This window comes from Engraulis encrasicolus, chromosome 11 (genome assembly GCF_034702125.1).
Source record: "Engraulis encrasicolus isolate BLACKSEA-1 chromosome 11, IST_EnEncr_1.0, whole genome shotgun sequence".
In the NCBI taxonomy this organism is placed as follows: Eukaryota; Metazoa; Chordata; class Actinopteri; order Clupeiformes; family Engraulidae; genus Engraulis; species Engraulis encrasicolus.
In genome coordinates, this window is record NC_085867.1 from 29,729,720 (window position 1) to 29,752,219 (window position 22,500).

Sequence of the window (22,500 nt, forward strand, 5' to 3'; positions counted from 1 at the left end):
AAAATACAACTTGAGGAGGACATTAAGTATAACAGCTCATAACCTTATAACAGCTTCCCAATGACATTTAATCCATGCAGGGCCACTGACAGCTTTGGCCGGGCCCAGGGTCCAGCCATCTGAAAGGGCCCCCCATGTAATGTAATGAAAACCCAATTCTGGGCCCCTCTCTACCTGGGCCCGGGAGAACAGACCCCTTTGTCCATTTCCCCAGTTGGCTTGCCCTGAATCCATGAACCAGCTTTTCTCAATGACACTGGCCAGGTCAGGCACATACTGTACCAGATGCAGCCATGGGACTAGGGCTGGGCGATATAAAAAAAAAAACTATATAACGATATGGATTACTTTATATAACGATATATATCACGATATAGCACAATTACATACGTTTTCAGTTATTCTCATTATTTGCTCTTTATTATTTCATGTCACAAAACAACTTTTCTTTAAAATTGATCTTTTTATTCTTATTTTTACAGTTACATGAACTTATAGTGTGTATTGTGACAACATGAAATGCAATTAAATGACATTCAATTGTATAAAATTGATAAAATTACTATCACGATATAAACGATTTAGGAGAAAGGTCACGATATACACTTTTATATCACGACAACGATATAGATCGTCATATTGCCCAGCCCTACATGGGACTACCTCCCTCCTCCTGTCATGCAGTCTCATCTCATCTCTGTGCCTTCACCACCAGCAGCATGCTTGATTAAGAGCTCAATAACACTCGTGCTTTCCCCTCCCATCAGCCTTTTAACGAGGCCAAGTTTGGGGTGACCAAGCCCGCATCGCTAAAACCCAACAGCAGACTCCAATTACTGATGGGAGATTACTGTCCCAAGGCATCTATTTAAGAGCTGTAAAAACCTACCCACGGATCAATACAAAACCTCACCCGCTGCCGTCTCCTGCATTTGTGGTTTAAGTTACTAGACATTTCTCCCACCCATCAGAGACGGATGGTGCTCAGAGAGAGAGAAAGAGAGCTTATGTCTGCAATAACTTTATTTCTGAAGAAACTCATAAGGGATAGTGGCTGACGTGCTAGAAAATGGTATTTGTCTTGGTGTGAGAACACCCAACGTCCCAGTCACAATACACCGATGCTGGGCCCTGTCGACAACCAACTAAGCTAATAAAGTGACCTATCTGCAGTCCAGAAATGCTATTAAAGTGACCTCTGTGAATGAAAGTCCCCTTGTTGACGGGGAAGCTGGGCTAAAACTGGAGCAAGTTCCTATGTTAGAGTACCTTTCACATCCTCATCTTAAGAAGATTTGAACTCGACAATGTTAACAACACGGGCAGGAACTGGCTCTTCTTAGGATTCTCATCTGACTACAGACAGATAGTCCTTATTATCCTACAACAGATATTTATTAGTTTTGTGTGTATTGATCCATCCATCCATCCATCCATCCATCCATCCATCCATCCATCTATATAAGTTACTGTATCCATCCATCCATCCATCCATCTATCCATCTATCTACCAGCCGATCTGCAATATCGAGACAAAATGGAAGACACGGATGTTACAAATGAAGTGAAGTGAAAGGACATACGGCAGTGCAATGGCCTTTAAAGTATGCAAACTCACGACTTCTGCATGAAGACAAACAAGGCAGTCCTCTCTCTATATATATCTTTCTCACTCTCACACTCTCTCTCTCCCTCTCTTTCTCTCTCTCTCTCGCTCTCTCTCTCTCTCTCTCATTCTCAATCTCACACTCTCTCTCTCCCTCTATATTTTTCTCTCTCTCTCTCTCTCTCTCTCTCTCTCTCTCTCTCTCGACCTAATCGTAAACATGACTGCATCTCGGCCTGACATTTATGAGTTCAGCCTGCGCGGGCACTTGGTGAAATGAGTGCATTGGAGGCAAGGTGAAATGGAGAAAACAAAAGGAGGTGTGCTGGGGCTGTACAATGGCGGACACGCTCAAGCAATTTGTGTGTGTGTGTGCGTGCATGCGTGCGTGCGTGCGTGCGTGCGTTTTCTTTTTTTTTTACTGCAGCAGTAGCAGCAAAAGAGAAAAACCTTGCACCTCTACAATTTATTTCTAGACACAAAATCCCTGCCACCACCACACCACAGCAAACACCTATTAGCATTTTTACAGCAAACCTTTGTTGGATTACTGGAGTCCAGGGGGAAGAGAGGCGAGCGGAGGGGAGGAGAGAGGGGAGGGAAGAAGAGAGATTGAAGGAGGAGGAGGAGGAGGCATGCAGAAGGGGATGAGAGAGGGATGTGGAGGAAGATGAGGAAGAGGAAGAGGAGGGGGAAAATAAGAGGAGGATAATGAAGAGGGGGAGAGAAGGGGAAGGAAGAAGGGGTGCAGAAGAGGAGGATGAGGAGGAAGGAGGGAGGAGGGGTGCCGAGACGGATAAGCAGGAGGAGACGTGTAGCAACATTGGCTTTCAGCTGATCTGGACTCAGCCTTCAGGGGGAGGAGGAGGAGGAGGGGGAGGAGGAGGAGGAGGAGGGGAGGGAGTGGAGCGACTCTTTCTGGGGGGCAGGTGCTGTGAATGCTAAAGAGCTCACACAATCCCCTTTTGACTGCTGACGGGACTAGTGACTGGGAGACCGGGGAGCACCAGGAAGGCAGCAGCTCCTAGTGTGCAGTGTGCAGGACGGACCAACCAAAACATATGAGGATTGATGACGACGATTAAGCCCCAATGAGGGTTAGCTGCCACAGGGGAGGTGACCCCCCCCCCATTGTCCCACTCACAATGGTGCAAATGGGTGACTTGTACCGGGCCCAGGATGAGAAGGGGCACAGAATTGGGTCATCAATACATTGTATTAGGGCTGCACGATTATGGAAAAAAAATCATTATCACAATTATTTGGGTCAAAATCGGAATCACGATTATTAATCATAATCACGATTATTGATTTTTTTTGCTGAATTTTCTTTTAAATCATAACCTGAAATATAAACAAGAAGGAATTATATACGGGACGAACAAAATAAAACTAAATTGTAAGAATTATGTAAGAGGCAATAGCATGAAACTTAGGTGGACAGAATACTGTATGTGGTAGGGCTGTGTTTGCTGTATAATGAACCCCCCATGAGGTTGAAGGCATTGAGGAGAGAGGGTGGTAGGGAGGGTGGTGGGTTACAAGAGACGAGGTGCTCAGCATTCAGCAGGACAGCCAAGTGCGTTAGCTTGTTGCTTAAAAGGATTAGGACGCCAATTCATCCCTGTCATTTACTAGAGCCCATCTCCGGGACAAGCAGTGCATTTACAGGACAAGGAGAGGGCAGCTAGGACAAGTGGGTTCCATACCCAACCGACACACACACCCACCCACCATTTTGCACACACACACACACGCGCGCACACAGACATGCGCGCACACACACATGCGCACGCGCACGCCCGCACACGCACATGCACGCATGCTCGCCAGCCTCCCCGCCAATACACACACACACCATTACTCATGCCCACACATGCAGGCACAGCTCATTTCAAGTGTCAAAAAGACAATCCACTGCCGCAATACCATATAGCCTACCATTACTACTGCACCATAACATATAGGCCTACACAATAAATAAGACCACCTTCCAAATACACAGTACACTCCCACACCTCCCTGAAACGGCGTCTACACATGCACACAAGGCCTGTAAGAAATGATGAAAGAGGAAACTCAATTATTTTAAATTGCTATGAATTGCAGCAAAAGTAAAAGTCAAAGTAAATGAACAAATATGGGATCCCCCTCCTGGTCTTGTTCCTCAGACATGATGAGCCTCATAATGGCTGTCTAGTTATGAACTCGTCATGACCACATGTATGACTGGCTCTTGTTTTGTTTTGTTTTCTTTCGTTTTTACACAGATGAAGGATCACGCTGAAAGTACAGCCACCTAGATCAACAACACAGCTCTCTGACCACAGTAAATAAAACAATGACCTGCCTGTTCTATTCAAGTCTCGTTCCTTTTTCAGAGGAAGTGAGAGATGGTGCGGAATAGCCAACTTCTCCAACCTGCCACCTCCATTCAGTCAAGTCAAGGGCGGTAGTGGCATGTAAACCTCAGTGACCTTTAGTGTGCACAGACGTGGTGATACTGCTGTACACAACAACAACAACAAAAGCTTATTGAGAGCAACAGCTTGGAGGTTACATTGTTTTACTGCCGTTCTGTTGGACACATCCCAAGTGGACTGACACTTAAAGTATTCTGAGAGCAGAGGGAGTGTAGACTGTAGACCGAACATGGTCAGATAGAATCTGCTTTTTCAAACCAAAGCAAGATTCACCACACTCACAGTGGGAAAAAAGCAGCACTGTAAGTTTAGGCCAAGTGGACTCAAACACAGTAGACGACACTTTTGTGTGAATTGGGGGAGGCTCCATGAAGCGTTGTAGCAATTGTAGCATTACTGCTTTGTGTGTTTTGCTGAAAGAATCATATACAGGCAGATTACATTACATTATATTACTCTTAGTTGACGCTTTTATCCACAGCAACTAAACAGATATTACAAGGTATTGGTTACGGTCACTGAAGCAATGTGAGGTTAGGCATCTTGCTCAAGGACACTTCAACTATGGAGGAAGGAAGGGATGGATAAGGGTGGGGATTTGAACCTGCAAACATCTGATCTGAAGGCCCATCTCCTTAACCATCAAGCCACGGCTGCCCATGCCATACCACACATTACGGTCAAACATTAGTGATTGGGTAAAATCAGAACCAGACTTCCAGACCCTCTGTGCGAAATTAGTACGAGGGTACATGGTAAGACCATGCAAGCCTTGTGGTGGACAGGGCAGAAGTCACTGGTACTGGCAATCGAGAAGTTTGTTGAAAAGCTACTTAGCAATGAGGCATATAACTAACAACCTACCTACCTACCACTGATTTGACATGTGCAAGGCCTATCATTAAGGCAATTTTTAATAGACGCCCTCCTCACAAGTGGGTATGAGGTTCCATTTTAATAACCTTTCAGTTCTGGAAAAGTAAAGCTCCCGAGACGAATATTTGATCCGAAGAACAAACTCTGCCATGGACTCGGCGTGAGCTATATTACAAACACATACTCCTGGTAAACAGTGCTGGCCTCGCTCACCCAAGGTTAAGCCAACACAGAATGTTTACAAGGCCAGTCTGCTTATCTCTGACTTTGAAATCCACTCAAGTAAAAAAAAAGGCAGAGGTCTGCATAATTTCGGCTCACTGAAAAGAAAGACCGAGGCATATTCAAGCAATTTTTTTAACGATCGTTTAAAAAAGACATGATTACATATGACACGGCTGAAACATCCTACAGGTCACTTTCCCATGCTTTTAACATAAATAACAAATGCCAACGGAGTCCAGCCTAATTGGAGAGATAGCATATTGATTTTGCTAGTGTTGCTTATGCATTCCAAATGGCAATGCAGTGTGATGCAAGCAAAACTGTCAAGCTGACTGGCTCCACGTACACACATTACGTCAGCCCTGACCAACTCTGCCTCTCTCACCCACTCACCCACTCTCACACACACACACACACACACACACACACACACACACACACACACACACACACACACACACACACACACACACACACACACACACACACACACACACACACACACACACACACACCTTTACCCACATGCACACACACACTAATGACAGCTTGGAAACTCTCTTGGAAAGAGGGATGAGCCTGTTCTTGCTTGGCAGCAGGTAGGTAGATAATGCATCATCACAGGGCCGTTAAGGAAGGTCGTTTGCCAGCATGCTGACTATTCTCAATCAGGCCTGCCCTTCAGACAGGAAAGCGGGGGAAGGGGGTGTTGAGGGGTAAACCGGTAACTTGACCAGGGCCAAGGGAGAGAAAGGGGCCCAGAATCGGCCCATCAATACATTATACGGATTGGGTTTCGGGGCCCTTTCAGATGACTTTGTCCCGGCCCCTGCGAAAGCGGTCAGTGGCCCTGCCTTCAAACATTAATAAATGGCACCAGGCTTGTTACTATACCCCCACCACCCACCGCCTTTCTCCTGGCGCTTTAATGGAATTTCTTGAGACTAAAAAACTATAGGACAGTAAATCAGAAGGCAATTATTTTTGCTCTGACACAATATTTGGATCGCGGATAGGACGGCGACGGATGGATTTCTATTATACTCAAGTTACCTCGCATACCACCACCTTAGACACTGCCACAGGAGAAAGTCGCACAAACTTTCCACTATTGTTATAAAGTTAAGTAATTAAAGTTAGTGCGTTTGTGTGTGTGTGTGTGTGTGTGTGTGTGTGTGTGTGTGTGTGTGTGTGTGTGTGTGTGTGTGTGTGTGTGTGTGTGTGTGTGTGTGTGTGTGTGTGTGTGTGCGTTTGAGCTCTTAATCATTCTTCAGCAGGTTTTTTTTAATCAAACCCAAAGAACCTGGACTTTAAGAGAGGTGAGGGAGCAGGGAAGCACTGACAGAGGTGCAAAATGAAACCCCAAGTTCAGATATTTGAAGATATAAACCCTGAAAGCAAAAGCATTAATGACTCAAGATTATAACTAGTTTAATAATAAGTAGTATAATAAGTAGAAGTAGAAGTACTGCTACAAATGTAATTACAACACTAGTAATAGGATATTAAATGGTTTCACCTTTGTAATAACACACTACTGGTGTTGTAATTACATCTGTAACAGTACTTCTACTACTTCTTTTCAGTTTTAAGAAATACTTAAACATATCAAGGTGCATCAGACTACTTGAAACTATCTGAAAGGCCCCAGACCTTACAGAGTTAAGACGAGCCCAAGGTGTAGAGGCAGAGAACAACTGAGCTAAGTTCATTTCAGGCTGCTTGTTACATTAGCTCCTGAATTCAGCAGTCCTTTCTTTACATTGCTGTGTTATGGCAGAATGTTGTGTACTGAATTGGAAAATAACATTGGAAACTGGAAAATGTGAAGCTTGAATGACCTGCTTGAGATGATAGACTGATGGGTTGGCCTGGCCATTATGGTCACTGTTTAATATCATGTTCAATCCTTCATTTCTGTGTTCTCTGATTAACTGTCTTCAGATGCATAATTTACCAGTTCTACGTAAGCTTACATCTCTACATTAGGTTGATGAAGACACAACTCGGCAATGAAAACCCCAAGTTGATGACGTGAATGAAAATGTGAATGAAAAAAAAATCTCAGAGTGGGAGGGGCAGGAATCTTGTTGATGTAGGCACGTGGAAATTATGACCCTCATGTCAACCATCAGATAAGGCAAACATCGCCCAATATGTCCAATATGGGCTCCACAGGGCATTCATGGGACGCAGAATATTTATGTTGTCTCAGAGCAGGAGAATAACATTCCCCCATAAGGACTGAAGTCAGTCAAGATGTGCTTTGGACAGTATTTAGAGGAACGCCAGATGGGACGCATCAGGTCCATTTTTCCTCCTGATTTGAAGAGAGGGGAACAGATTTTATCACGACAGGATATGGAGTGCTCTGTCTTTTTAAAAAAAAAAAATCTTCCAACCACATGCTGACAATGCAGCTGAAAAAAAAAATCAAAGCCCCAAAAAAACACGTTGACAGACTGAAAGGAAACATGGTACATTGCACCAAATTGGCTGTTTCTTGAAACTAGTTACTTATCCCAAGCATATGATCGGATATGCAAGGATGCCACGGGGCTCGGTCTTGCAGTGTACAGATCTGTAAGACACTTGTGGTGCATAATGATGCCATAATGATGGTGAGTCGAGAAAGTGTCTTTATGACAGACAATCCATATTCATCTGCACAAACCTGGCTTGTTATGTGAAGTGAAAGCCACAGCACATAGTGCTCACTGCACACAACGAAATTGCATTTATGCCTCAGCCATGCAAGGGGGTAGCCCAAAACGTACACGACAGTACACGACAGTACGCGACAGTATACGACAGTACCATGCTCAGGATACCTCAGCCATGGAGTTGGATGGGGAGGAGGACTGGTTAATTACTCCCCCACCAACCTGGTGGGTCAGGTGTTGAACCAAAAACCTTTGGGATACAAGTCTAATGCCCGAACCGCTAAGTTAGTACCCATGACTGAGTGTTCTGTATTCTGATTATTATGCAGATTATTATGTTCCGTTTTAATCTGATTTGAAAGCATCTGCTAAATGCAATCTGCAGCTTTTCAAGCAGACGCACATGTTGTACTTTAATTTCATTGTGGCCCTGCAGCAGTCAAACAGTACTATCTGATCTGAGATGTTTTCATTACTTTACGCTGCAGACAGCCACAGCCTCTTCTTCATGAGCTATTTTGGGAAACAAACTTCAACTTAGTGCCTTTTTCTCTCACTAGTTGTAGCAGCAGAGTCATCTTAATGAGACAGGTCAAGTTGCACTTTCAACTTGACAGGTTGCAAACAGTGTTAATTTCGTCAACCACGACGATGACGAAAATATTTCGTCAACGCCCCTTTTTCCCTTGACGATGACGAGACGATGACGCACTAAAAATTGCCTCAAGCAAATCAAAATATGACGAAAAAAAAAAAAAAAAATTTCGTCAAGGAGACTAAGACGAGACGAAATTTACAAGCCATGGACGAATGGACATTAAAAATATATAATTATTCATAAATAATTTGTAATTTGTAATTGTAATATAGGCCTAGTGTCTTGAACTTCATAGGTGATTGCGCGCTCACGCTGTGTCGCCTCGCTTGTATCTGCTGGCAGCCAATGCATGGCGCGGCTCAGTCAGTAGTTCTGTAGCCTAGTAGTTCAGTGAGTCCATTTAAGTTGAGTTTAGGTCCTAAAACATTCCCAGAGAAAGAGAAAAAATAGCCGACGTTGAGGGAAGTGTTCATTTTGAAACTGTTCAACAACCCTCTTATCCATGACGAAGACATGTGTTTCTGCAGTAGGTAATGACAGTCGCGCCAATCCTCCTCTGTTAGGCTACTGTCATTCTAAACCTCCTCGAGCTTCCACTATTCTCCTTTTCACTTAGGCTGTCTTAGCCCGGCGTTCGTTGTCTGTTCTTTTTTAATAATGTTTGCTATATTTGTTGTTTAACCATATCAGTAGGCAGCAAGCAAATCATGAAGGTCGGATTTGTGAATGTATTTAAATCAGTCACCGCGGGAGCGCGCGCCAGCAGGGGGAAAGTTGGCCTGTCTAATGTAACAGAGGCACGGCTACTGTAGCCCAGTTTTGAAAAGAATCAATGGATGGGCGATCGCTAAGGAGTTTTAAACTGTTGAGATTTGAAACTTGTTCTCGTCGAGAGCAACGCTAAAAGACCCAAGAAAGTCGACAGCATTTCCGTGCGTCTTCAGCGTCTTCCTAAGTTCCAAAAACTCTTTCCAGGTCATGCTTATCGAGCCTCGACATCCCGACAAACAAAACAGCATTAGTGTTTAAATATTTGTATGTGCGTGTCCTTTCTATCGTCCAGTCCGCATACCCCCCCTGCCTAACTATTTTTCCTGGGACTTTTGCAGGGCATACGAAGCGTGCTCGCGCAATCTATTTAAGCCTATTCCACACATGCCGCACGAGTCATTATCGTTCTCTCTGCTCGCATTGCCAATTGAAAACAAAAACCGCTAACTTGCATAGTCTAACATCAGCAGTATTTTATCTGACTCGTGGTCATCGGGAAGCCACTATCAGGGAGACTTCTTGAACTTCATGCAGACTTGGGATGTCTGGTCTTCCCACTGCCGGCATTGGCAATCTGCAGGCTTTAAGTCCCGCGGTCAGGTGAAGAAGAGCATGTAGCTTCCTCCGTGATCAAACTCAAAATGAAATATAATATGCAGCAGCTTCTAATGCACGAGAGAGAGAGAGAGAGAGAGAGAGAGAGAGAGAGAGAGAGAGAGAGAGAGAGCGCAGCCTGCACCTGGATGTGTGTGTGTGTGTGTGTGTGTGTGTGTGTGTGTGTGTGTGTGTGTGTGTGTGTGTGTGTGTGTGTGTGTGTGTGTGTGTGTGTGATGCTCTTTTGCTCTATGATGTTGAAATTACTGATTTGGGTTTTGGTGGAAAATGACCAAGTAACAAGGTGAATATTTGCTGCAATAGGCTATATTAGTAATACTTTGTGAAATAACAATAGCCATTGTAGGTTATTTATTTTACACAATATTGACTAAAATGACTAAAAATGGAAATGTTGACTAAAATTTGAAATGTTGACTAAAATGACTAAAATGACTAAAATTTGACTATGACTAAAATTGATTTTCGTCATTTTGACTAAGACTAAGACTAAATTGGGAAGGCAATGACTAAAATATGACTAAGACTAAAATTGATTTTCGTCATTGTGACTAAGACTAAGACTAAATCAAAAAAAGCTGACGAAATTAACACTGGTTGCAAAATATATTCCTTTCAACATCAAAGAGAAGAAAAGCAAAACCCAATACTTTTGCTTTGGATTTTCAGAGCTGCTCGGTCTCAAGCCAGCAATTTCCTGTGTGTATTTGAAATGTTCCTTTTCTTCTAGGCTACTTTTTTTTCCTCTTTTGTTTCTTTCAGGCTCCATGTGTTTGAAGGAGCCACTCCAGTGCTTTCAGACTGCTGCTGCAGATGTTTGCACTAGGCTGATTTGCAGACGATTGACTTCCTAACCCTGTGCACATTATACAGTTGCACTGAACGCACACGCACACACACACAAGCGTGTGCGCACACTTGTGCATATGCACGCACACACACACACACACAGTGTACACGGAAGCCGACAGGGGGTGGACAAAGGTGGGGCCCGGAATTGGGTTTTTATTACATTGTACTGTACTGGATGGGGGGCCCATTCAGATTAATTTGTCCTGGGCCAGGCAAAAGCTGTCAGCGGCCACGCACACACGCACACACACACACACACACACAAACACACACACACACACACACACACACACACACACACACACACACAAACACACACACACACACTCCAAGCCTTCATCTCCCAATCCATTTCTCTCACCTACCCCTATCCATACTCAGGGTCAAACTAATCTTGCCATAGATTCATGGCATGCACTCTGGCACTCTGACTGTGTGCAGGTGGGGGCGAGTGAGTGAGTGAGGCACTGTACAGTAAAGTACAGTATAGGAGGTGGGGGTACAGTAAAGTACAGTAAAGTACAGTATAGGAGGTGGGGGGTACCGTAAAGTACAGTATAGGAGGTGGGGGTACAGTAAAGTACAGTATATGAGGTGGGGGGGCCATGCAAGACCTCACAAGGCACCCACCCCACCGCATAGTGCACAGTTCAGTTCGGCTGGGAGGAGTGACATGCATGCACTTTATGCCTGGAATAGCAGCTGCTGACAGAGGACATCATTTGTCCTGCCTGCCGGCCCCCTTGGCACGGGGGGTGAGCATCAGTGACCCGCCGAATGATCGATTCCCATAATTGCCATTGTGATCATTTTATGGGAGTTGGTTTCCCGTGTAGACGAAAAGCCGTCAAGGGCTTCATAAATGGCTTTGATTAAGCACTTGGCGTGTGTGCATGTGTGACACACCCACAGTCTCTCTCTCTCTCTCTCTCTCTCTCTCTCTCTCTCTCTCTCTCTCTCTCTCTCTCTCTCTCTCTCTCTTTCTCGCTCTCGCTCTCGCTCTCTCTCTCTCTCTCTCTCTCTCTCTCTCTCACTCACACACACACACACACACACCCCTCTCTCTCTCTCTCTCTCTCACACACACACACACACACACACACAATATGTTACTGTGTGGAGCACTGTACAATTGCAGTAATATCAGCAGAAAGGCCCCTAGCTATAGCATGAAGGAGGATGCTGAGTGGAGCGGACTGGAGGCAGGTGCATTCCCGTGGGACAGCCTGCTGCCTGACTACCTCACTGCACCTGTGCTCCTCCATACGGGGTCATCCATCACTCCCCCCAGCTCTCAAGGAACGAGGAGAAGAAAAACACAAGAGACAAAGGCCATGGAGTTTCACAACACAGCTGAGATATACTATATGGCGAGAAATAACAGTTTATCCAACAGGAGGCCGAGGACACTGACACAGTTTAGTGACAATCCTGTCCTGTTACCATGAAATTGCTGCATTCAGCCTCTTTTTTACAGTGTTAACTCCTTCTGGCCCAGGAAAGCAAATGATGTTGACAGACTGTCTGACTAACTGTCTGTCCACCCCTTCATACTGCAGTGAGAAGAGACTCACCACATTCCTCCATGGCATTCAAGCCCATGTGTCATGCCTCTGTGAGAATGCACCAAATAGGGATGCACCGATACACATTTTTTCACTTCCGATCCGATCCCGATATCTAAATTTGGATATCTGCCGATACCGATACTACTCCGATCCAATACCAAAACCTCATATATGCATGAATTTCAACTTGAGGTAGGCCAAAGATGACTATTTGGTCAGAAAAGGAAGTAAAAAGAACAGGAAACGAATTCATAAGTAAAAGTATCAAGTAAAAAAGTAACAATCCCATCCTGAAAACTAATATGCAAGTGTTATGACTTCAAATTAACATTAATCCTGGCTCAATATCAGTCCTGGGAAAATTCCGATACTTTGGGAAAATTCCGATCCGATCCGATCTCTGAAAATATGTTGATATCTGAACCCGATACCGATACACCGATACCGATATCCCATCCCTAGCACCAAATAGCTGTACTGATGCTGCTGCTGCATGCCCTGGATCCTGAAATGCAATGTGTGTCAGGCTCCCAATGCAGGCAAGAAGCCTGGGCTGGGACTTCAATGTATTTATGCAGCGGATCTAGTTTAGTGTATAGAGCTCTAGGCTCAAATGAGTGGGTAAAGGAGGCTATGCAATGACAATTCTTAACAACTAAAAGTGGCATTGACCTATACACGTGCGTTGTCTCTTGACTCTCTTCTCAGTAAGTTTATGTCTATTAAGTTTTAGAACTCTAATGCAATGTTCACACCAAACCGTTTAATTTTTCACGTTGAACTTCGACATGAGGAACAGCCTCCTCGATGCAACTCACCTTGCCTACTGTCCGTGGTGGTTTGGACAGGTGGTGCTGCCGTGGTTGTGGTGAGGCTCACAGTGCTTGAAGTGACTGAGGGAGTCGTATATTCAGCTGGTTTTCCAGAAGTGCTCGGTAAGGCACTGGTTGTACCATAGAAAGCTGTAGTTCCACTCAGTTTTGCTTCTGTTGTTGTGATCGTGTTCGCTGTTACATCCGTTACATCCCTGCGTTTAACCGTTGGTTCCACTGTTGTTGTAGAAGACTCGATAAAAGTGCCTCGAGTTGTTGTCGGGAACGGAGTCGCCGCTTCTCCTAAGGTTCTGGCGACCGTGGTCGTCGCGGTGAATGCAGAAAGTGTTAAAATCCCCAGTTTATCATCAGGTAAGTAGTTTGGCATTGTGGTGGTATTGTACACTTCCAAAGGCGCACTGGAGACCGCACGCGGACGCCTTGAACTATGCGAGGCATTGTTATCCTTGGCGCGAGGTGCAGCACGAGATGGATCGGTTACGCACAAAAATACAAGTAACCAAAAACTCACAGATGCAAACATATTTAACTGACTGCGCTCCATGCTTCTCTTTTTTAACTCCCCATGTGAACCTCTGTGAAGTAATCCTTTTGGGAGCGTGTTTCTTGGGTGCTCCTTGCCCTTCTCGTACAGTCTTCAACACTTCGCTCAGCCGTGCGGTTCCCAGGGCACACTAGTCTGTGACAGCTCGCCTGTACTCTACTACTCTCATTACCCCCACCAAACACATGCAGGACGAGCGACTGCCGGATGACAGACATGGCCTTCTACCAATGGTGAGAAATGGGCGGGGTCAAGGTTGTTCTGCTGCACCCTGATGGATTTGTCTTTTTGCTTTCTTTCTTTCGTTCTTTCTTTCTTTCTTTTCTTTTTTTAATTATGTGACCATGTTTAACATTTGACGAATTATTCCAAGACACATGAAATTATCTTGGACAACTTGAATAGACAGTGTTCATCATCTAAAAACAGAAAGATGGACTTAAAGAGTTTACAAAGGTACACAAAAAGTGTCTAGACTAAATTATATGATCAATAAAAAAACATTTTTTTAAAAAATTTAACATTTTTCAAGTAAAATGATAAATGATAAATCGAAAATGATAGTAGGGTTAAATAAATAGGGTAAAATCCCACTCACATCATCGCATGAGTTTCTCCTGCTGTCAGGGGTTGTAGGTTCTATTTCCATACAGGTATATAGCGCCATCTTCTGACAAATTGTGAGCACAGCTGCTGTCAGCCAAATTGGGCATGGGCCACACATCTCATCCATAATATTACTCCCAAGAGAGGCCAGTGTCAATCTCAGTCAGGACTGGACTGGGATTGAAAAGCAGCACTGTCATTTTGGGCATCTAGACCAGCCACTCATACTGCCCCCTCCCTGCTTTTCTATAATATCATGATTGGCGCAGTCCAATGGCTACATTAAAGATAGACAAATAGGCTGCCCCATCTAAATAGAGGGATGACCTCTAAGTAAAAAAACAAACCAGCCCCTGGGGGCCGGGGAGATGTCCTATATTCCATATATGCCAGATGACCACTCCAGCCCTGGTCTCAGCCAATATAAAACAGGTAAAACTCTATGGCGCTTCCTTTTGCAATAGATTATTTGTCAACAGTCACCACCACCTGTGTTGGAAGGAAAATGTGTCTTTTTTTACTTTTATTTTTTACCTTTCACACCTCTGATCTGATTACTTACGGTAGGCCTATAGTATGCACCCACGTTTCTTCATTGAATGTAAATATTTGCGATTGAGTCAACACTGATTGTTGACGGCTTTACATTGCACTTTATCCCACTTGCTTGCTTGTTGTACACTGTGTTTTTTTGTGAACTATTGTGGGAATTGAGTGTGCTGAGATGGAGAAATTGGCTGGATAAAAAGCATAATTGTAGAGATGCTTGACATTTAGTAAGCAATTTCTGACCTTCCGTCCATTTGATTGTGACCATTTTGTTACGGTTTCTCTGTTACGCATCACAGCAGGTAATAGATACTGTGATGACTTACTGCTGTATTTGGTTAGGGGAACTATCTCTCTCAACTCTGTCTGAAGTAGCCTTCTTGTGGTTCAATTAAGTCAAGACATTATTCAAAAGATTAGAAACAAGTAGTTGTACAACAACAATGACAACACACTTCTTGCATGCAGGACTTTTATTATTTGTCTTTCTTTCAAATGAGGGGAAGAAATGTGTCTGTTTCGCAGGGATCCACAAAGCACTGTGATGTCAAACGGTGGTAGTGGAGGGCAGATTATTCTTTTAGGAGGCCAACAATTTGGCCTACATTTTCCAGCTACACCCCTGCTATCCATGGCAAAAAATATATTTCTGCATGCATATAAGCATACAGGTTTGCTCATGAAGCTCTTGAATAATAAGATTGACTGCATATTTTAGCTGGTCGTTGTTTTTCTATCCCCACTTATTCAAATAAAAACATCAAAAAGGTGATAGCTCCTGACGTTTTAGCTCTATTTTTGTGTCAGTCCCCTTGAATCACCCCTAATTTGTAACAGTTCACTTCACACATCTGTGTGTAGTTAAGAGTGGCTGTATGATATGGGGATGCTCTCTGTAATATCACAAGACCACTCTGCCATCTTGTGGTCAAAATTGGTACAGGAGTTGAGTCTGGCACATGAGCGCATGTTGCATTATGGTGCAGCAACATCATCTGCATGCTTTTTTCCCTACACTTTTCAGACATTGAAAAGATTGTTTGCTCCCACCCCAGATCGCACCCCAACACCAGTCTGCCCCCCATCGGCACACACACGCATCCCCCTCCTACTCACCCCCCCACCACCACCACTCCCACCATGCTCTCACCCCCACCACCCACTCCCCCACACACACATTTTGAACCCCATATTCAACCCCAGGCCCCAGTCTCCCAAAAGGCTTGTGGGTCACGACGCACAGGCTCCACGTCATGGGGTTCTGCAACACAGGGGCAGAGCCATCTCCACAGCCGTTTGACTCTAGCCCATGGCCTCCTCCTCTTCCTCTCCTCCTCCTCCTGCTGCCTCTTCCTCCTCTCCATCTCCTCCCCCTCCAGCCAGGCGTTCTCCCACCTTCAGAGTCAAAAGTAAAAATACATCTATGGCGTAAGTATAACACTATCACATGATATTACACAGCTGTTACCCCATTTACTCCATTGTACCTCATGAGGCACATAGAGTGTGTTGCTACTCAAAAACGCTAAAAACCTAACAAGGACCCACCACACACTTGATACAATCAGCGCATAGTCAGCTGATTGTAAGACAAACGCACAGGTCGCCCTTTTACTCAGATAAGTTACCTCAGATAAGTCACCGTACTACCGGTTTTTGGAAGGAAACTGTGCTTCTTTTTTCTTTTTCTTAAATTTTACGTATAGTTTTAACACCACTGCCCACCTCTCCCAGTACTCCTCCAGCCTCCTCAGCTCCCTCTGCCTCGCCAGTTGTTCCAGACTTGCCACACTGTGCGCTCTCTCTCGGGACCCAAACGACACCCAGTGGAGCACTGATGCAGCACACACAAAATAAAAATAATAACATGAATAAGTAGTTCGGAGTCACACAATGTTTGCAGAAAATGTTATAATAGATTTTAAAAGTCGGAGATTGTTTGTAGCCTATTTGATCAGATAGTACCGTATAATACTATATGATTTAATCGTTTTAAAAAGCAGAGTAGTGACGTACTAGGCCACAGGATCATTCACACACCGTTGTAAATGTAAGAAAAAGAAGTTGAATGAATTATTAGGATGAATGAAGAATGACTTGAAAAACTATGATGAGATATGATGGATATCTTACAAGGCTGAAACGTGCTGCGCCTACCTTCTCTCTCGATGTTTTGGATAACGTTGTGGTTATTTGCCAGTTTCTGCTTCACCCAATCCAAAATCTGGCCTTTCATACTCTGCCTCCACCTCCTCTCCTCCTCCTCCTCCTCTTCCTCATCAGCTGGAAGAACAGCTAGTGAGACTTTCTCAACCTGATCCTTCTCCATCCTCTCTTTTCTCTGTCTCTGGGCCCGCTTTCTCTCTCTCTCCTTTCTCCCCATCACCTTCTTCCTTCTCACTTCCTCCTCCTCCTCCTCCTCCTCCTCCTCAACATCCTGCTCCTCCTCTTCCTCCCACTCAAGATCCTCCTCCTCTTCTTCCTCCTTCTCCTCCTGATCATCATCAGTGTCTACTGTGCCACCTTGGGCTTGTTGTGATGTCCTGTGATGTTGTGATGCTGGGGTGTCCTCGTCCACAGTCATCTGCATGTTTGACCTCAGAGGACGCTCTCTGACGTTCCGTCTCCAACGCCCATTGGCCTGGGCGGAGGCGAGCTCTGGAGCACTTCTGGAGCGCTTCACTTTTGCTGCTACTCCGTTCATCGTCCTCCTCCTCCTCTGTTCAGTAGGTCTCTCCACCATGCCCTCCTCCTCCTCCTCCTCCTCCTCTTCTTCCTCTTCCTCATCCTCCTCAGCATCTACTGAGGGACTCTGTGTCTGTGAGGTACTCTGCTTTGCCATCTTCCTTTTCCTTCGTCTCCTCTCCACCACCACCCGCTCCTGCTCCTCCTCCTCAGCATCCACTGAATGACTCTCAGTCTGTGAGAGACTCTGCTTAGCCATCTTCATTCTCCTCCCTCTCCTCTCCTCAACCTGCTTCTCCTTCTCCTCTTCCTCTTTCACCGCCGCCACCTCCTCCTCATCTACTGTGTGATTCTGAGTCTCTGAGAGACTCTGCTTAGCCTTCTTCCTTCTTCTCCCTCTCCTGTCCTCCACCTGCTCCTCCTCCTCCATCTCTTTCAGCTCCCTGAATGCCACCCGATGTTTCACAGTCTCGCCCAACAACTTTGTCCGCCTGTTTGACTTCAGGCAGCTCTTGAGTTGAGGCGTCTGATGGCCGGTGGCCTGAGTGACAGGCTGAGACTGGGTTCGCGAGCGTCGCGTTTTCGTCCGGTCTTCGTCCAGATCTCCTTGCCAGCCACCTGCCGTCACTGTTGTTTTGCGTTTCCTGCACTTCACTGGTCCTTCCATTTCCTCTGTATCCCCGTCTGCCCAACTCTCTCCCTCCATGTCCACCACCTCCTGCCACTTACGGCCTCTCAGCACCCTTTCCTCGAATTTTCGACGAACATCTGCGAGCCAGTCGGCTGTGGTCATCATGTGCACCTTTTTCTTGCTTTTCTTGGTCTTCACAGGTGCTCCGATATCCTGCTGCCAATCTGACAGACTCTCTGTGCTACCCATCCAGTCACTCGTCTGCCTATTCCTCAGGATCTTCTTTCTTCTGTTCGTTTCCATCGCCTCCCTCATTCTTTCCTCCCTGTCTCCTCTCGTTGTTGTCATGTGCACCTTTTTCTTGCTTTTCTTGGTCTTCACAGGTGTTCCGATATCCTGCTGCCAATCTGACAGACTCTCTGTGCTACCCAGCCAGTCACTCGTCTGCTTGCTCCTCAGGATCTCATCTCTTCTGGTCTGTTCCATCGCCTCCCTCATTCTTTCCCCCTCCAAGTATCTCCTCCTCTCCTTCCTCTCCAGCCTCCTCAGCCTGTCTTCTTCTACGCGTGCCGTTTCCCGGTCCTCTCTCAGCCTCGACAGCGACTCTTGTTCATGCTGTCGTGCCTCCAGCAACGCTCCCCTCAGCTCATCTATCCTCTCCTTCCATTGGCTCTCCTGTAACTCGTAGAGGTCTCTCCACCTATGGACAATTAAGAAAATCGTCTACTTTTATTTTATGATGTATAATTCATTTATGTAATTTATATTTTTCTGCACATATGGAGTTACCTACTGTCATTTCACTGCACGCTAGCCTAGCTAGGGTTGTATGTGACAAATAAATTACTCTTACTCTTACTCTTACCTCTCCCATCCGTCAGACCCCTCCGCCACTCTGGCACTTTCCACCTGCAGCTTATGCACCATCTGCCTCTGCATCTCCTTCCATCTCTCCTCCCTTTCCACGCGTCTCCTCTGCTGGTGCTCCATCCTCCTCTTCAGGGCCTGGATCTCCTCATTCAGGGCATGCTCTCGCTCCGCCCGTCTCGCCGCCTCGGCTCTCTCTCTCGCCGCCCGTCTCGCCGCCTCGGCTCGCCGTCGAGACTCCTCCTGGCATCTCTGCCGCTCGTTCGCCGCGATGGTTTCTCTGAGGGCCTCCGTGGCGAGTTTCTGCTCGTTCAGAGCAGCCGTCATCTCTTCCTGCCTTCTCTGGGCCGTCAGGGCTTTGATGTGGAGCCTGTAGTGTAGAGTAGAGAGTAGTCTCATTTATTAAACCTGAGGGAAATGAATGTGTCCAGTAGCATACATACATACAAACCCCAACTCCGGTGAAGTTGGGACGTTTGGTAAACAGTGAATAAAATCAAAATGCTATCATTTTCAAAACATTCAATCTATTCATTAGATGGAGAATAGTGAAAGACAACATATTAAGTGTTAAAACCGAGAAAAAAATATTGTTTTGGGGGACATATGTACTCATTTCTAATTTGATATTTTTGGGGGTCAAAGGGGTCAGTTGTCCCGGACCCAGGGAGACAGGGGGCCCAAATTTGGGTTCCCATTACATTGTATATTGGATGGGGGGCCCTTTCAGATTACTTTGTCCTGGGCCCAGCCCAAGCTGTCAGCGGCCCTGCACAAGATATTACATACCTGTGCTGCAGCTCTGCTGTCATCGTGGCCTCTCGCTCCAGTTTGCACTGTGCCTCCAGCTCTCTCAGCTTCTGCTCGTGCTGCCTCTGTGCGCTCTCCCTCTCCTGGAGGAGCTGCAGCTCGAGGTCCTTCAGCTGCATCTCCAAGCTGTGCTGCCTCTCCTGCCTCTCTTTTTCAAGGCTTCTCTCCTCTTCTTCCATGCTCCTGATTCTCCTCTGCACCAGCTCCATCTCTTCCTCCAGGTCCTTTGTCCTCTTTTCCTCCTCCCTAATCCGACTCAGGGTGTCCGTTCCCCTGGCCGATTCTAGCTCTAGGCCTACTGTAGGATTCATTCAAATTTCAAACGATTTATAGTAGGCTATATTTTACAATCATGTCATTTGTCATGTAGTAAGTCATGTTATAATCATGTTATAAGCTGTAATGTAAAAGAGATCAATGCATTCAGGTAATTTAAAATGTAATCAAATCACCAAAACGCTATAAAATATTTAAATAGTCTATTCTCCTCCTCTGCTTACTGACCCGCACCCCAATGGCTACACACCTGTCACTGGCATAGCGCTAGAGCCCTTTTTCCAAGACCTCTTTATTGTGTTTTGACATCTGAACAGGGATAAAACAATGAAACAACGTCAAAATATAGGCTACATTAGTCATCAATTAATTTGAACAGAGACTATTTTGGGGTACCCTCAGTGTTCCAAATGGACAGAGAGAAGCCTCTTGTAAGTGTTTAGATAGGCCTAGTAGCCTACTGTAGGGCCTACCTGTAATGCGTCAACGACGTTGTCACCTCAAAGTAAATTCAGCACGCAGTAACAAAACATGTCTGCATTCCGTACAGTCAAATCAGAAAATAATCTCTTATCTACGGATTACGTGAAACCAGGACAACCATTATTGCGTCGATATGCCTATTGGAAATCGTACACGTCAACCAGAGACGATCTAAATTAATAAAGAATCTTTGACGTCAACGTTCTTCTGGCATCCGCAGTCATGACTAGTCAAAGGATTAGCGCTGAGCACAATTTGTTCTGTATTAGGCATACAGTAAATATTGTCATTACATTATAAAATATAACAATGCAATACAACATATACTTATATAGCGCAGTATAACTAAGTTGAATAAAAGCGCTTCCAAAATACACACACGCATACACATTCCCATAATTCACACACCAGCGTGAGAAAGTGCACACACATGCACATACGCACACACACAAAGCACGCACAGGCACAAAGACAATAAAAGTCATAAAAAGATAAGGCTTCAAACGATCATATAACAAAGCCTGATTAAAATGTATGTAGGCCTAGGCAAAGTACGTCTATTATTAGGCAATACGTCTTTTGTGATTTGTTTTGTCTGCTCATGATGAATCATGCATTTTTTTTGCACCAAAGATACTCTACACAACTATGGAAAAAATAAATCGATTAGGCCTATTTAGCCTATATTTGCTTGAATGCACTATTATCTACCAGTCATATGCATTTGGATCAATTTACCCGAAATGTGCAGTAGGCCTAGGGTAGGCATACTAGATAGTGACTGTCTAGTCTACTGTAGGCCTACTGTACGTTGAGCTGCACTGCAGTATAGTCTACACCACAACCAGACTGGGGCGCTGTTGGAGAAATGAAATATAATTTAATTTTAAAATGTATTTTTAAATGATTTTAAAATATTTTCACTTATTTGGGGAGATTAATATTAAGCAAATTATTATTATTATTATTATTATTAGTAGTAGTAGTAGTAGTAGTAGTAGTAGTATTAGACTATAATTAGGCCTACTTGGTACTGAATTTTGAGGAGTTCTGATTAATATTACCAATTTTATGTGGGAACGTGTAAAATAGAAGGTTGATAAGGATATTATGCTGTCAAAAAAGGGAGTCCAAGGCACTCTTCTTGTGGAAAAATATTAAAAAGCCTTTATTGAAACATGGCTAAAAGTTTTAAAACATGGGAGCAGAGACCCACGCGTTTCGACGCAAGCCTTCTTCAGGGGAAGGCTTGCGCCGAAACGCGTGGGTCGCTGCTCCCATGTTTTAAAACTTTTAGCCATGTTTCAATAAAGGCTTTTTAATATTTTTTCACAAGAAGAGTGCCTTGGACTCCCTTTTTTGACAAGATATTTTTTTCCCCAACACCAAAGAGCACCTTCAAGATTTTTTTCTGAACAATTCCCTGAGCACTTCGGATTTTCTCTTCAAAGGATATTATGCTGTTTGAGTTTGACAGGTGGTCCAATAAAAGTCATGTATATCTAGCATTCCTTTAATGCTTATGGTATGTCTTCATAGCCATGGCTCCTTTTAAGCCCATGCAAGATAATGCGTCATCTCATACTGCAAGATGTGCCACATCCTTCTTATAGCCCATAAGCTTTGATAGTGTGCGAGGGCAGTCATGGGTAAGCAGTTAGGCTGTCAGACTTGTAGCCCAAAGGTTGCCAATTCGACTCCCAACCCGCCAGGTTGGTGGGGGGAGTAATCAACCAGTGCTCTCCCCCATCCTCCTCCATGACTGAGGCATGGTACCGTCCCGCAGCATTGCTCTCTAGGGGCCCCATTGAGGGCTTCCCCCTTGCATGGGTGAGGCATAAATGCAATTTCGATGTGTGCAGTGTGTGCTGTGTAGTGCTGTGTCACAATGACAATGGGAGTTGGAGTTTCCCAATGGGCTTTAACACTTTTCACATGAATGGATTGGCCATCTCAGCCTCCTGACCTTATCTGCAAGCTCTGGGGGATGGTGAGGAAGGTTTTCTATTCAGACAGACA

The 22,500-nt window shown here is 44.9% G+C and overlaps 2 protein-coding genes across 2 annotated transcripts in view; both read right to left on the minus strand.

Moving 5' to 3' along the window:
* Positions 1 to 13,718, minus strand: part of si:dkey-220k22.1 (multiple epidermal growth factor-like domains protein 9) — a 196,704-nt gene extending 182,986 nt beyond the window's left edge. The window contains exon 1 of the mRNA XM_063210415.1: positions 13,016 to 13,718. Coding sequence (XP_063066485.1) covers positions 13,016 to 13,574 — 559 coding nt within the window. The 5' untranslated portion in view covers positions 13,575 to 13,718. The remainder of the gene's footprint in view (positions 1 to 13,015) is intronic.
* A 2,191-nt stretch (positions 13,719 to 15,909) lies between these two features.
* LOC134458220 (trichohyalin-like) lies at positions 15,910 to 20,543 on the minus strand. Its single transcript, XM_063210412.1, has 7 exons — positions 20,472 to 20,543; positions 20,249 to 20,307; positions 19,702 to 20,020; positions 18,911 to 19,282; positions 16,887 to 18,745; positions 16,455 to 16,563; positions 15,910 to 16,124 (listed from the first exon to the last, which is right to left on the minus strand). The coding sequence occupies exons 2-7, from the start codon at positions 20,259 to 20,261 to the stop codon at positions 15,923 to 15,925; spliced, it is 2,874 nt and encodes a 957-aa protein (XP_063066482.1). The 5' UTR covers positions 20,262 to 20,307; positions 20,472 to 20,543; the 3' UTR covers positions 15,910 to 15,922.
* Positions 20,544 to 22,500: the final 1,957 nt, after the last annotated feature.